At 43.6% G+C, this 14,631-nt stretch overlaps 1 protein-coding gene across 1 annotated transcript in view; it reads left to right on the top strand.

Annotated features, from left to right (window-relative positions):
* ISM1 (isthmin 1) overlaps positions 1-14,417 on the top strand; it is a gene marked incomplete at both ends in the record, with an annotated part of 37,700 nt that extends 23,283 nt beyond the window's left edge. The window contains 4 exons of the mRNA XM_080616373.1: positions 5,738-6,005; positions 9,244-9,387; positions 12,170-12,259; positions 13,900-14,417. Coding sequence (XP_080472499.1) covers positions 5,738-6,005; positions 9,244-9,387; positions 12,170-12,259; positions 13,900-14,417 — 1,020 coding nt within the window. The remainder of the gene's footprint in view (positions 1-5,737; positions 6,006-9,243; positions 9,388-12,169; positions 12,260-13,899) is intronic.
* Between the last annotated feature and the right edge of the window lie 214 nt (positions 14,418-14,631).

The following is a 14,631-nucleotide window of genomic DNA, read 5'->3' as shown; positions in this document are numbered from 1 at the left end:
GGAAATGGATGATCTTTAATGTCCCTTCCAACTCAAACCATTCTGTGATTCTGCGTTCAGGCGAGTACAAGCTGTCTCCAGTGACACTCCATTACATCATAGATGGCTTACAATGTTAAGAAGTTGAACAGATTTGGATCAACGGCACGGCCAATATGTGATGGGCCAAGGTAGTAAACGTGCTCAACATGTGGTGACTGTGTGCATCCCTCACACTAGGACAAGCCTTCCAGAAAGCCTTTGGAAAGGAAGGCAGGGAAGTATAGGGGCCCCAGATTGTGGCATGAGGTAAATAGTGTAGCATCATTGTTTGAACAGCATGTAAACCACAGAGAAAGACAAGGGGAAACAGCGACCTTCTCTGATTGGTAACAGCATTTAATGTTTAGACTCAGGGAATAGATAAATGGAAACATTTCTCTGGATTGTCTTTATAGGAAGCGCTTTCCGCTATGACCTCTTTTTCCACCACCTGATCTTGGAAATGTGTCAGCAGAGTTGCTGGACTCTGAGAACTGGGAAGCCTGGTCCTGTAAACTGGAAAACATTGGGCAACATTAATCCCAGAGCTCTTCTGCACAAGATCAGATCATTCTGAAACAGGCTCCCTAAGTTCTGCGTTGTATTTACTCTGCTAACTTAGGTGTATTAATAGGGATATACAAAGCTGCTTTAAGTTCCTGGTTGACAGTCCTGCAGCAGGTCGGGCCTCATGGAGATACAACTCCTATTAATTCATTACAGAGTCAGTGAAAGTTTATTTCTTTTCCTAAAAGGTGGCTTACTCTGTTGGGAAACCCAGGATTACAGTGAATTCTTTCTCTTTAAACAGTACTGCACTGGCCTGAATGGAAATAATGCCAGCTGTTGACTTGCACATTTCTCATCAGCTGTTTGGCAGGTGAGAGCAGAATCGATGCTCAGTCTGCCTTTTGCACAATGGCTTCAGGCTCTGTAAATTACAACCCTGGGGGTGTTAATTTGAGAGCCCGCTTAGGACTGTGAGATTGGAAAGGAGAAAAAAACCTCTGTGTGTTGATCTAGCACAATGGCCACATTTACTTCTCAAAGGCCCACAGCTTCTTTTTGTTTCTACTGGTACAAACCTACATAGACCAAAAATATCATTTTTTAAAGGGAAATTATACCTGGAAATTTTAAAACCCTAATAAACAGGCATGAACCTCAGCCTGAAAAGCAGGTTGAAAACATACTCCAATGGGCTCTCTTTATGTCTATTCCTTCTCTGGTTTCCCATGAGATGGCAATTTATCTCAGGTTAACAATCAAATCAAATCAGGTGACAATCAAATATAAGTACAGTGGGCTGTCTTCTAGGAAAAACTTCAGAAACAACATTTGGAGCTGCAGTAACCCAAATGCAATGTGACTTTTTTGCGTGCAAGATCAGGATAACCCTTTACTGGTCTTTCTAAGGCGTTCTAGCCTTGTAAAATCACTCATCATTTCAAGTGGCATTTTATGCTTTAGCATTGCTTCCACACTGGTTGGTTGAGAGTAACTGCAGTAGCAGTTGAGCAAAGGCTGGCCATTTGGTTTGGAGAATTGGTTTTCTTCTTTTTTGTCATTTTATCCATTCTGTCCATGCCTGGAAGACTTCTGGATGAGGAGGTGATTGCAAAACTGATCACACATTTTATTTGCACTTCCTTTCACAAGTGGAAATTCCCTTTTGTGTAGGTTTGCACTCATTTGATGAAGTAGCCGAGGGATGCTATGCAGACTTGTAATTGGGCAGGGTTATTTTTCAGAGTAAGACAGAATTGTTCTTACCTGTGAGTAGCAGAATGAAATCACATGGGAGGTGCATAGGAACCTGCTTATTTTCCCTTTCTGATGGGCTTTTCTCATCATTGTCTTCTTTGCTGCCAGCGAATTTTGAGGGTCCTTCACTTTTCATCAAGTCCAGCAAACTGTTCTGAGTGAGCCATCAAGACACAACCAGAATTGAATTGGCGTCACTACTGATACCATTTTAACTGAAGTTGTGTGGCGTAAACCTACATCTACCATTTCAATATCTTGCAATCAACTCATTTCTGTTCTGCTGTTACAGTGACCTCATTGCTGACTTGCACATATCAACCTTTACGGAACGGCAAGTTCTGCATGGAAAATCTCCATCAAGGGAGCAAAGGATAGAAATGTCACGGAATCCAGTGCTTGTACAACATTGCAAATGTAGTTCTCCCTGAAACACGGTCTTCCAGTTGCTTAGGGCAATGTTTATGCCATTAAAGGGAATTCAGAAACGTTGTCTCAGTAAACAGGATGAAGTACACTGAACTTCTTGTGCACTCCAACAGGCAGGGATATATTTATCTTCTGTGTAGTTTTGGCCAGGAGAAACTTGGATGTTGGTGTCTCAAGACATCTGTGCTTGATCCATTTGTTTCGTTAGAAGGTGACGGCAAATCTGTTGTTTTAAGGTACCTATGCCAATTGGTTTTAACCGTTTTTAGAGGACCATCATTATCTGTAGCGCACACAGCCATAAAAGAAGTGACTTCATTTTAGGTTTGAATACTTCTGGAGATGACTGTGGATTTAGACCAGGACCATGTTACCACAGACATTTTTGGAAGCTTGAGAAAAAAATATAAATAATCTCTATAGTTTTGATAATCACTGGAAGAAAAAATCAGAGGAAAAGAAGTTTTTTAAACAGTCTCCAAGATAGAAGTCCTAAACCAGATCCATTTCTTAATTTTTGAGAGAACATGTTTTTGTTGGAGTCGTTACACAGCGTGAAAGCTTTTCCAGAGCTGCTTTAAATGCCTGGTTTTAACTACTCTAGATCTGATTACTTTTTTCCTTTCTATAAACAACCCCCAGTGTGGAAACCGATCAAACAAGACACATGTTTGTGTGTCAGGTACATGTACCATGTATGTGCAGTCTTGGGCTAATGTTAAGTCTGTCTGTAAGTACTGGGATGAATTCAAGTGAATACTGGATTTTCAGGATTTCAGGCTGGGATACGGAGCAATAGCTCACCCGAAGCAGCCTCTTCTCTCCCCTCTGCCCTAACTTTGGTTCATACCATGGAGGGACTACAAGGCTTATCCACTGATTTCCTCCCTGCTTCTGGAAGGCCCATTGGAGGCAAATGGGGCTGAGTCCCTGAAACACACAGAATTACAGTCAGTTGAATCTGCCTTTGTTGTTCATCTCCAAGAGTGGCAGGTCAGACTATCCTAAGTTTCTTTCACTCTATGTTTTTTATGCTACATTTTAAACAAATAATTCAGTAATCAAAGCTTAACACGGCAGAGAGAGGAATATAGATGTGTGTCAGCATTGGATTTTGCTTTGGTTATGTTCAGTTTTTAAATAGGCTGTGTGTTAGGAAACTCATTTTCACGGCCTCTGTAATAAGCCTCTTTGGTAGTAAAAGCAGACTGAAGAGGGATATCTGATTGATTGCACAGACACGTCTTGAAAGTGAGTTAGTGGCGGTGCTGTTGGAGGTCTGGTGAGGTCTAACGGTGCTGGAAGCTTGTGTGTTACACCTGCCTCTCTTCCCCTGTGCAGCACGAAGCTCAACAGGGGTTTCTCTGTCCCTACAAACCCTCTATTGCTTAAACTGACTTGGCATCCTGAATAAGGATTTCAAATCAAATCCCTATGGTTCTTCAAACTGTACCTGCCTGAAGCAATGCGAGTTCACGCTGGTTGACTATCACATAACTACAGATTTCCAAAGCAAATGGAATGGTTATCAAGTGTCCCCTGCCTTTTTTATGAGAAGGTTTTGTTTGCTTTGGGTTTTTTTTTGTTTTGGATTGTGTTGCTTTTGGGTTTTTTCCACTTTGCTGAGTTATTGCTTACAGAGTTGATGTGGTCTTAAATATACTTGCTACTACAATACTGGAGTCCTACTAATTTTCACATGGGCAGTACTAAAGCCTTGCGACCGCTCAGTAACACTGTTGCCTTTCACTTATTGTGAAAACTCTGTTTTCCTTGGATAGGTGCAACACTTTTGAATCCCTGAACGAAGCCTCATGTCTTCAAACTTATGAAATCCATTTTAATTCTTGGTCTGTAGAAACTGAGGTTTAATGAAGTAATCATTCCAAGTCCATATTTAGCCTGGGAGTAAAATATCTCTTGTGTAAAGATGCTATTAGGCTGACAACCGCACTTTCCCTCGCTCTTGCTCTTTCTCCCAGTGGAGCTTCTTAGTAGCCTCAGAGTCATTTTATTTCAATGGCTCGGTCTATGGTCAAATGCAAAGCATGAAATAGATGCAAAATCCCCTTTCTCCAAAAAAGGATGTGTGGGCATTGTCTGTGCAGCTGTGTTGGCAGCTCCGAAGCTATGGCAGCAGTTCTGGGTTTTATCACACTCCTCTGTGGCTCACAGGTAGCTGAAGAAACATGGACACTCTTTTCTTTCTTCTTCATGTGTCTTGTGATATTACTAATAATAACTCTATAAAATGGAACCTTTAATCCACAGTGCAAATCCATAGAGCTTTGTAACTGTTTTTTAGTATAACAGAACATTATTCTGTTATTCCTGGTTTTACACAACCCAATTTTCATGGAGTAGTGTCCTGAAAGACTGCTTTCTAAATCTGTAAACCATGAAGAATACATCCGTGCCTATATTAGACCTTATAGAACTATCTGATAGTCAGTGCTGTATCATGATTGTTTAGCCAGTCCATTGTAACCACTGAACCACATACATTAGCACGAAGCATCAGAGCACTTACGATTTCTCTGTGACCACACAATGCTTGCATGACTCACAGAGCTGGAGTTTCTGATGGCTAGTTCCTATTTCTACCTAAATAGCCACCTATATGCACACACAGTATTTATCCAAGCGTTCTGTAATTACACATTGTTTGACACAGAGAAGGAGTAATCAAGGGGTGTTCCTGTGCAGAATTATATTTACATTCATGTGTCTGTGAGGGAATTGGGCAGCAAGCGTTGAGTCTTGGCTCTGGGCTTCTATAGAAACCATGAACAAGTTGTGCATCATTGTACTCAGCACATGAGGAGGACCTACTTCAGAGGGCTTAGCAGTGACTTACTCAGTGATGGCTGGAAGAGCTGCTGGCTCTCATCACGGCAGCGTGTGGTTTCACGTGCTGGGTGACAGCCCACCCGTGATGTGGTGGAAGCGCTGGTGCCACAGGATGGGCCATGCAAGGGGCTGGGCTGAACTGCTGCAGGGCAAGGCAGGAGCAGCCCAGCACAGGCCCTGCGCTCTGCATCTTCCACATCTGCACTCCTGGGTCTTACTCAGCCCTGTCTTGAGCTAGTCCTAGTCCTTGAAACGGGTTCTGCACACTGGTGTGCTTCATGCTTGCCTCAAAATAAGCCTCAACGTAGTAAGAGTATCAGATTTGGGTTTCTTTTCCCTGGTCATGTATGTTTGGCTTTAAACATCTTTTCCCCATAAGGCAGCAAATTCTCCTGCTAAGCTTTTAGGCACAGCATGGGTTATTATTTTGTGCAGGATTTTTCCTAGCCTTTGTTCCAAGGTCTGATTCAGCAGAGGTAGCAGAAGGAATCACTCAGCCGCTGCATATCTCTAGGCTCAGTAACCCACATATGGTTTACAACATGTGAACCCTACAGTATTACACAGCCCCTTTGCAGGGCAACACCAGTCACTTGTCTTCACTGTATAGAAAGTTTCCCACCGACTAGGGGGAGACACTGACAGATGGGCTGGTCTATTTTGAATCCTACAGGTTACCATTGAAGTGGTGGATGGCCCAGACACCGAGACAGACAAGGATCTGCAGAAAGAGAGCAGCAAGCCTAGCTGGCCAGTCCCATCACCTGAATGGAGAAACTGGTGGCAAAGGTCCTCCACCTTGACTCGCATGAGCAGCGGTGACCAGGACTACAAGTACGACAGCACTACTGAGGACAGCAACTTCCTAAACCCTCTCGGTGGGTGGGATAGTCATGCACCCAGTCACCGGACATTTGAGTCCAAGGAGCAGCCAGAGTATGGTAAGTTTGCATTCCAGGCCTCGTATGGGCATCTTGGGATTGTAAAAACGAGTTTGGGGGAAATGAGAATGGCGAGGCATCGCTGAGAGCGTGCCAAGCAAAACAGGATTTTTCAACATGTGGCTTTTGTTCATCAGCTTTTAAATACAAAGCTGTGCAGATGCACAGGCTGTACTGTGGTAGCTGCATTCCACTGGTAAGTCTATAATCTTGAAAATCATACCAGTTATCCCATAAAAGGACCTTTTTTTAGTCCCAAGTGTACTTTTTTTAAGGGCAAAGGAAACAAGGTTTCGTATTTATTTTTAGAGCAAGGAGAAGTACAAACTTAGAGTTGTGCGGTGGTCTGGGAACCCAAATGTAATTACTGGATAAATGAGCGAGATCTAAGACATGGTAGTATTTGGTGGATACACAAATAAGATGAATTATGTTGGTGCATGTGCGGGGAGTGGCATATGCAGCAGGAACATTGTGTATTTGCGTGTGTAATTCTCTTCCAGATGTGTCATGGTGAAAACAATTGTTTTCAGCTTGTTGTGTGAAACAGCTGCAGAAACTAGAAACAGAGGGGAGCTACAGTCATTCACTGCCCCAGCGGGCTGTAACTGCCCGCGTGGGAATGACTCAAGGGAGGTGAACTAATATGTGCTCACAGGTAGTGCAGAGACTCTCGTATTCAAGGTGTATGTAAATGTAAATCCAGAAGATGTTGTTAGAGCAGGGTTTTGAAGCCACAGTACTTTTACCCTGGCACTTCTGTGGTGTGCCCAAAATACAGCAAAGTGGCTCTCGTGCACTGCTTCAGTCTTATTTTTCCCCTGTTTTGGTTATCTTGCAGTCCTAGAGCCTTAACAATTGGAAGAGACTTCTCATGGAATCATGTATTTAAACACATGCATATGTATTAAATTTTGTGGCCAGAAGATTGAAGTCTGTCCTTTCTTTCTGCACCTGCATTTATTTGTGGGCACGCTTTATTGCCAAGAATTCATATATTAGGCAGGTAAAATAAAATTGCTTTTGCAAATAATTGTGGTAGAAAAACATTAATAAGCATTACAGATATAAAAATGGGAAGAACAGGTTGAGCTCCAGCTGAAAACCTAATGTGGTATATTTAATAGTAGATACTCTGTGTTTCATACTGCAGTATAAACACTAGGTAAGTAGGCCTAGAAATTATTCCGGAGCTCTCTGCTGTACACCAGAGCACCCTACTGATTGGAAAGTACTCCTGGCCTTCCTGGACTAACCTAAAATGTCGTGTGCCATTGGCCTTGGCCAGGAGGATCATAGAATCGTAGGAACACAGAATGGTTTGGGTTGGAAAGGACCTTAAGATCATCCAGTTTCAAACCCTGAGCAGGGACACCTTCCACTAGAGCAGGTTGCTCCAAGCCTCATCCAACCTGGCCTTGAATACTGCCAGGGATGGGGCAGCCACAGCTTCCTTGGGCAACCTGTGCCAGTGCCTCAGCACCCTCATAGTGAAGAACTTCTTCCTTATAGCTAACCTAAATCTTCCCTGTTTAAGTTTGAACTCATCACCCCTTGTCCTAGCAGCAGATCCTACTTGTATGAGGCTTTTATGCTAGTGCCACCCATCGCTTCATGGCTCTGTTTCCCTTGTCCTCCCAGGATATTGGGTCTTTGCATACAAGCATTAACCATGCTCCCATCCACCATGGACACCTGATTCCAATGTGGGGGCTTCCCGGTCAGCAGCCATGTAAGAAAAGGAGGAAAAGCACACAAGGTCCCAGCCACGAGAAGCTCGCATCTAGGCAGCTTGCTGCGAGTGAGATATATAACCTTGCCATACTCCTGGCAATAAATGTTTAATAGCACCCCACAGAGTTGTCATCAGTCATTACATATGGTACAAATCAAGTTACGTGTTCTACTAACCAGCTCAGGAAGCCCACAGACAGCATGGCAGTGAGGGGGGAGCGGGAATCACATGCAGCACAGAGGCCGGTGCATGCAGGGATCTGTCCCTGGCTCTTGCCTCTACATACAAATCCAGCTTATAGCAATAGAGCAGGGCTGGCTCAGAGTCACTAAGCCCAGTTTTGCTTTGCTACCAGTGCTGCTTTAACCCCAATGAGCAAAGGCTGTGAGTTATGATCACAGAGTCAGTCCAGTATCTCCTGTAGGCTGCAGAGAAATCCATTAAGCCAGACGTTCCCTAGCGAGAGATGATGCTCAAGCAGGGGAGGCCAGTGAGAAGGCAAGAAAACTATGTATAGTTCATGGACTCCATTTGAGGGCCTTCACAAGGTGGAATGTGCAACGGATAGCTCTGCAAACAAAGGTTCTAAGGTGTTTAGGTACTTATGGTAGCACTGAGTCATGGTGGTGCAGACTTGGTATGGTTTGCCCTTGGCTGTCTACCAGAAGAGAATAAAGTTATGCTTTGTTTTCAGAAGGTTCCTGCAATGGGTTGCCCAGGGAGGTTGTGAATGCTCCATCCCTGGCGGTGTTCAAGGACAGGTTGGACAGAGCCTTGGGTGCTATGGTTTAGTGTGAGGTGTCCCTGCCCATGGCAGGGGGGTTGGAACTGGATGATCTTAAGGTCCTTTCCAACCCAAACTATTCTATGGTTCTATGATTCTTTGATGTTATTAAATAATTCACATGAAACACTACAGATTACATGTTGTTCTGGGTGCAAAATGCCCATGCAGTTCCCTATATTCACAGCAGTATTGCTGTAGTATCTGTTTCCTGTTCCAGGGACACAAAAACAAATTGCTGTTTTCACACATGCCCCTCAGCCTCCCATAGCCCAACATGCATTGTGTCCTAAAAACTAATTGAGTATTGTTGTGCTATTGCTGTGTGTTTTGAAAAGACAAAAAAGAAAACCTCATTTACCCTGTGCCTGATTAGTCTGTGGTCAGAAAACATATTCCTGTACACAGGGAAATGATGTGGATAGATGTGCACTGTTAGTTCATGACCCAGCTCTGCAGCTGAGGGTTCTCAGCTGCCAAAAGGTCAAAAGAGAAAGGAAATATTTTTTCAAATCATGTTGCATGCATTTCCCTGAGGAGCATCAAGTGTGAAAACCATTTAAATAGCAGGCTTACGCCTGGCATTTAGCCCAAGCTTCAGGTAGAGACATCTGGATTCCATTCTTGTTTTGCCTGCTTAATAAAAACCACTACACAGTAGTTTTGGGCAGTAGGAGTTTTGTTTCTTCATTTCCTTCCTCATCTTTGTTCTCACACAGATTACATGGATGGCGAGGGAGACTGGAGCCCATGGTCCCTCTGCAGCGTCACCTGCGGCAGCGGCAACCAGAAGAGGACGAGGTCCTGCGGGTACGCCTGCACGGCCACCGAGTCGCGGACCTGCGACCGGCCCAACTGCCCAGGTATGAGCATGGCCAGGGAGCTGCTGGTTCAGGTGTGATGTCCAGAGAGCCACTGGCTCACATGTGATCATGTCCACTGAGTGGGGAGAGGCAGGCAAGGGGCAGGAGAGCCATTCTGTCCACAAAGCCATGGGGCCGTTCATTCCCTGGCTAGGTAAGAGTTCCAGTGAGAAGAGTCACACTGGTTTTCAAGAACATTCATGAAATGACAGGTTCTTTGCTAGTAATAATGCGCTGCTAGATCCAGTCCGCTGTCCCCTGGGACTTGAAAGACAAGTACAGGCTTTTCTGCGGTTATGGCAGTCCTCTCTGTGCACAGTACATTTGTATTCCAAGGGGTGAAATCTACTCTATGGAAACAAATTTGTATGAATTTTAGCATTTCAAAACAGCTGTGCTGACTGTGAGCTCAGGTTTTGCTGTGCAACGGGTGGGCATGCCTGTCTTGTGACCAAAGAGCTCCCCCTCAGCTTTATGGCTTTTAAGTTTTGTGCCTAATATATACAGACGTGCTTTAAGACTGCATGGGTATTAATATGGACAAACCCCCACACACACTTTAAATACCTGCTTTGCATTTCACTCCAGAGATTTTGGGCCAATTGGGCATTAAGCTACAAAATTTCCTGTCCTGGAAAGTCAATGTTAAGGTGGAAGTGTCATCTCTGTTTCCTTACATGGTGCTTGATAATTGGAGAATTATAAACCAGCAGAGTTTGGTTCCACAACAGCTGTGCACAATGGGATGAAGGAATGTAGAGTTTTGGCTTGACTGTATGCAGAAAATATGGCCAAGGAGCCTTAACTTAGCTCCGACCCATCTATAGGCATTGGCATTTAAATGCCAGTAGCGGAGGCATCCTTACCATCACACAGTGGTGAAAGCAGGGCTGAGCACTCAAACCTACGTCATAAACATTTAAAGCTGCTATGGAAAACTTTCCTGTGATGTTCTTTAAATGCTGCTGCCTGTTAGGATTTAGGCAAATGTGTAATGCAGTGATGCAGGAGTTGCCACAATGCATGGGATATGCGCAATTTCATTACTTCCCGAGATGGGAGAGAAGTAAAAACACATGCTGTGGTGGTATGCGTTTCACTGAGTTTACTTAATGACTCAGAAAGGCAGAAATACTGAGACTGGAGGTCAGGTTTTTTGATGGGAAGTGAAATGTCAGCAGTGCTGGAGAGAAGACACAGGATCCTCAGTGAGAACGAGAGAAATTTCCCACTCACAGGTAGATGTGAGTTGCAGTCGCATCCATTGCCAGGTAATGGCTACTGGGCACTTCAGGAGAAAAATGTGCCTGGATGCTCTCATACATCCTAAACCCACAATAATAAGGGGTTAATTCCAGAAGAGAGCATGTAGCCCGCAGTTATACTCTCCAGTATTTATTACCAGCTAGCATCAAACAGTAGCAAACTTGAAAGGAGATATTATGTCATATAACAGACCTCCAACGATCAGCAGGCAAAATATGTTCAGTCTTTGAGGCTGTGCTGACATTTTTAGAATTACAAGGGCAAAGCTCAGCTTCTGCTGGTTATAATTCCAGCAGTGAATTAATGCCTTGTAATGGGTTCTTGGGTATCTATTATTCTGCATCTACTGCTGGAGTTAAGGCAAAACCCTATGATAATTTTATTGAAGAGTGGCCTGAGGCTGTTTTGAAGCTTTGCAAGCCACTATTATGCCTCAGTTCAAAAGATCAGGAGAAAGTTCATTGGCAAGAAGATGGATGCTGAACAGGCTTCATTATTAACCATACAGTTATCACATATTAAAGAGCTTTCTGCTCTCTTTGGAGGTCTTTAATTCAATGGAAAGGCAAAAAAAAAACCCAAACCTGTTCAAATGCTTCTTTGAAGAGACATTTGTTTTAAGGCTACGTGGCACAGAAATGAGGGAAGCATTGAGCTGGTAGGTAGGCCTACCTAAAGCAGCAGTGAGAGGATGTTTACTTTGGCAAGACCAATTAATACATTTTCTGGCAAGTCCTCTGTCTCTCTACTGATAGCAAACACCTAACTGGAGGCTGTTGGAAGATCCTGGTATTTAATTGCTGTAGGTGGTAGGAGATGGGGTTGATTGGAGAGATTATTTATCTCGTGCCTACTCACACCTTTCAACTCCCCAGACTGGAAGAGACCAACAAGCTCCAGTCTTCTTGTAGTAGCATCACTCTTCCTCCTACTTCATATATGGTTGCCCACATGTGGATGTGAACTTACCTCTCTTCAGGCATGTCTGTCTGTTTTAGAAGCAGCACAAAGGCTGTCTCTTTCAGACACCACACTTTGCCCATGCTGTTAGAGCTTCCACTGGGACACTTGTTTGTATCTTGTCAGTCGCTTGTGACACGTGCTCTTGAGAAGGTGCTGGTCACATAAAGCTGACCAGGTGGCCTTTGGTAAAGTGTGTGCAAAGCTCCAACTAGAATTACTGCTAGCAAGCCTTGCATCAGGAAGAGGAGGAACAATGTCAGTTCCCTCACTACTGCCCTTGCACTGTGTTCATAACTGACCACTTTGTTGCTTATATATAATCTAAGCTCTGCAACTGGAAAACTTTGACCTTTGAGCTAAGCTAATGCTTTACCCTGCGAACACCATAGATTCTTTGGCCATTATACTTGTAAACAAACACCTCCTTGAAGTTACTGCCCTGCTGAACAAAAGCACCTTGAAGAACTGGGGAAGGAAGGGTGGCAGGGAGGCAGTTGATCTCATTGTGTTTTAATAGGAAAACACCATCACCGCTAACATGTGTTTGTCTTAGGGATTGAAGATACCTTCCGGACAGCTGCCACAGAAGTGAGCTTACTTGCAGGAAGTGAAGACTTCAACGCTACCAAGCTGTTTGAAGTTGGTAAGCAGCCTAGTCACTCTTCCAGTAGTAGATAAGAGACTTCCTTAGATTTTCCTGGATTGACTCTCCCTGCGGGACCAAGGGTTTGAGTTTACCATTAAAAATGTCAGTAGTAAAGGCCATTTATTATCTTGCTTAGGTTTACGAACTGAACCTTAGCTTGTTTCTGTCATAAAACCTGCCTCCTCTTAAGCCTTACTAAATGTCTGTGCTTCTCTCATTATAAACTGGTGGTTCTCTGTCCTGGTTCAGAAAGAGCTGTAAGGCGCCATGCTAATGGAGGAGGAGGGGAAATCAAACACTGTGCCTTGAATTTTCAGCATGATGCTGAAATAGCCTCAAATGGAAGATAGTGTAAAAGCAATTTAGGTACAGCTGAGAAAAAACAACAGTGACTTTTATAAGCATGCACAGTTTTATAACTGTGTGCGCTGCAGTGGGGCTAGCCAGAGCAATTTTATAAGGCATAACTCAACACTGATCTACGTAAAACTCAGTTCAACATCTGTAACGTGCTGATTTCATCCCCCCAATGAAACCGTAGTGTGGCCACTCCTTGACACTGGATGTGGGCTAATTGGATAAATAATGTAACCCAGCACCTCCCTCCTATGGTGGTAGAGCACAATAGGACTCTTTAAGGAGATAAAAAAACAGGACACAGATCACTAAGTAAATATTTTGCAAAGATGTTTGCTGTAAGATTTTGAGGTCCCAGCCTTTGCCTTACTCCAGAGTCCTGTTAAGTAAGTGTGGAGCAAGATGTGCAGGGAGTTTTAAAACCCGTAGCATGATGCAGACACATTGAATAATGCTTTGGGTAGGAGATGTTTAACTGGATTCTCCCCAGGCTCTTGTGAAATAATAAAGTGCCAGTATTAAATATGCTACTAGTCTATAAATTTCTTTAATCCCAGATGTAAGTCATGGCTCTGGTGCTATTAAATCCTCCTAATGTACAGATACTCCAATATTATGTCACATGTGCCCTTCTAGGATCTGAATCACTTTTGGCTGCATTTGCCAGCTGTCAGTTTCCACGTTTGAACTACAGTTACTTGAAATACCCCTTTGGGAAGGTTGAGACTGTATAGAAAATGTATTTGTTAGTTAAAGGAAAGACCAAATTAGGGCTTAATAATGAACTTCAGAAAAAGCAATCCAGGCCTTGTTTGCCACCTTGGCATTTCTAGCATCATGAGAAACTTCAACATGTGAACCTGCTGTTCTTACAAGATGAGTGGTCTAAGGGTTCAAACTGGAGACCAGCATCAAATCACCATGATTTCCCTGTTTCAGTTCTGTCACTTGTAAACCCATAGTAGTTTGTAAACCCTCATGTGCTGCATGGGGATGCTTGCAGCTTAATTAGAATCTGCCAGGTAGGAGGAAAGCTGAAGATTCTTCCTGGCACAGTGCTGCACTATGATTCAGACTAGCACTGCCTGAGGCCCTAAAGGCAGTCACACGTGATTTCTTCATCTGTGAAGACAGCACATTGCAGGGAGGCAAGCGCTGACTGCCCTTTCCTTCTTAATCAAAGCACTGGTGCTGAACAGTTACTTATTTGTTATTGCTGATCATAGGAACTGGGATGTTGCATAATGTCTCTTAAGTTTCCATTTCCTGCCCTTAAACAGATACTGATAGCTGCGAAAGATGGATGAGCTGCAAAAGCGAGTTCTTGAAGAAATATATGCACAAAGTGGTCAATGATCTTCCCAGCTGCCCGTGCTCCTACCCCAGGGAAGTTGCATATAGCACTGCTGAAATCCATGATCGACTGAAGAGGAAAAACTTCCGCTGGAAAGATGCAAGTGGTCCAAAGGAAAAACTGGAGATCTATAAACCCACTGCACGATACTGCATCCGCTCCATGCTCTCTTTGGAAAGCACAACGCTTGCAGCACAGCACTGCTGCTACGATGATAATATGCAGCTGATTACCAGAGGGAAAGGGGCAGGCACGCCGAACTTGATCAGCATTGAATTCTCAGCAGAACTCCATTACAAAGTCGACATTCTGCCTTGGATTATATGCAAAGGTGACTGGAGCCGATACAATGAAGCACGGCCTCCGAACAATGGGCAGAAGTGCACAGAAAACCCTTCAGATGAAGACTACTACAAGCAATTTCAAGAAGCAAGGGAATACTGAGATGTTCCTCCTCTTGAGACACAAAATAGCATTCGTTTCCTGGATGCCAAAGAACTGATAACGGCTGCTGCATTGTCTCCTTGACAGGGGTTGATCAGTTTCTTTCTAATGAATGTATATAGTTGTAATATAATACATAAGTATTTTTCATAGTGTGTGTAATTTATAAACACGTATCTCTCTATCTCACACACACCTATTTTTACATACAGAC

Source organism: Psittacula echo (assembly GCF_963264785.1).
Source record: "Psittacula echo genome assembly, chromosome: 4".
NCBI lineage: Eukaryota > Metazoa > Chordata > Aves > Psittaciformes > Psittacidae > Psittacula > Psittacula echo.
This window is presented reverse-complemented; position numbering and strand designations above follow the sequence as displayed.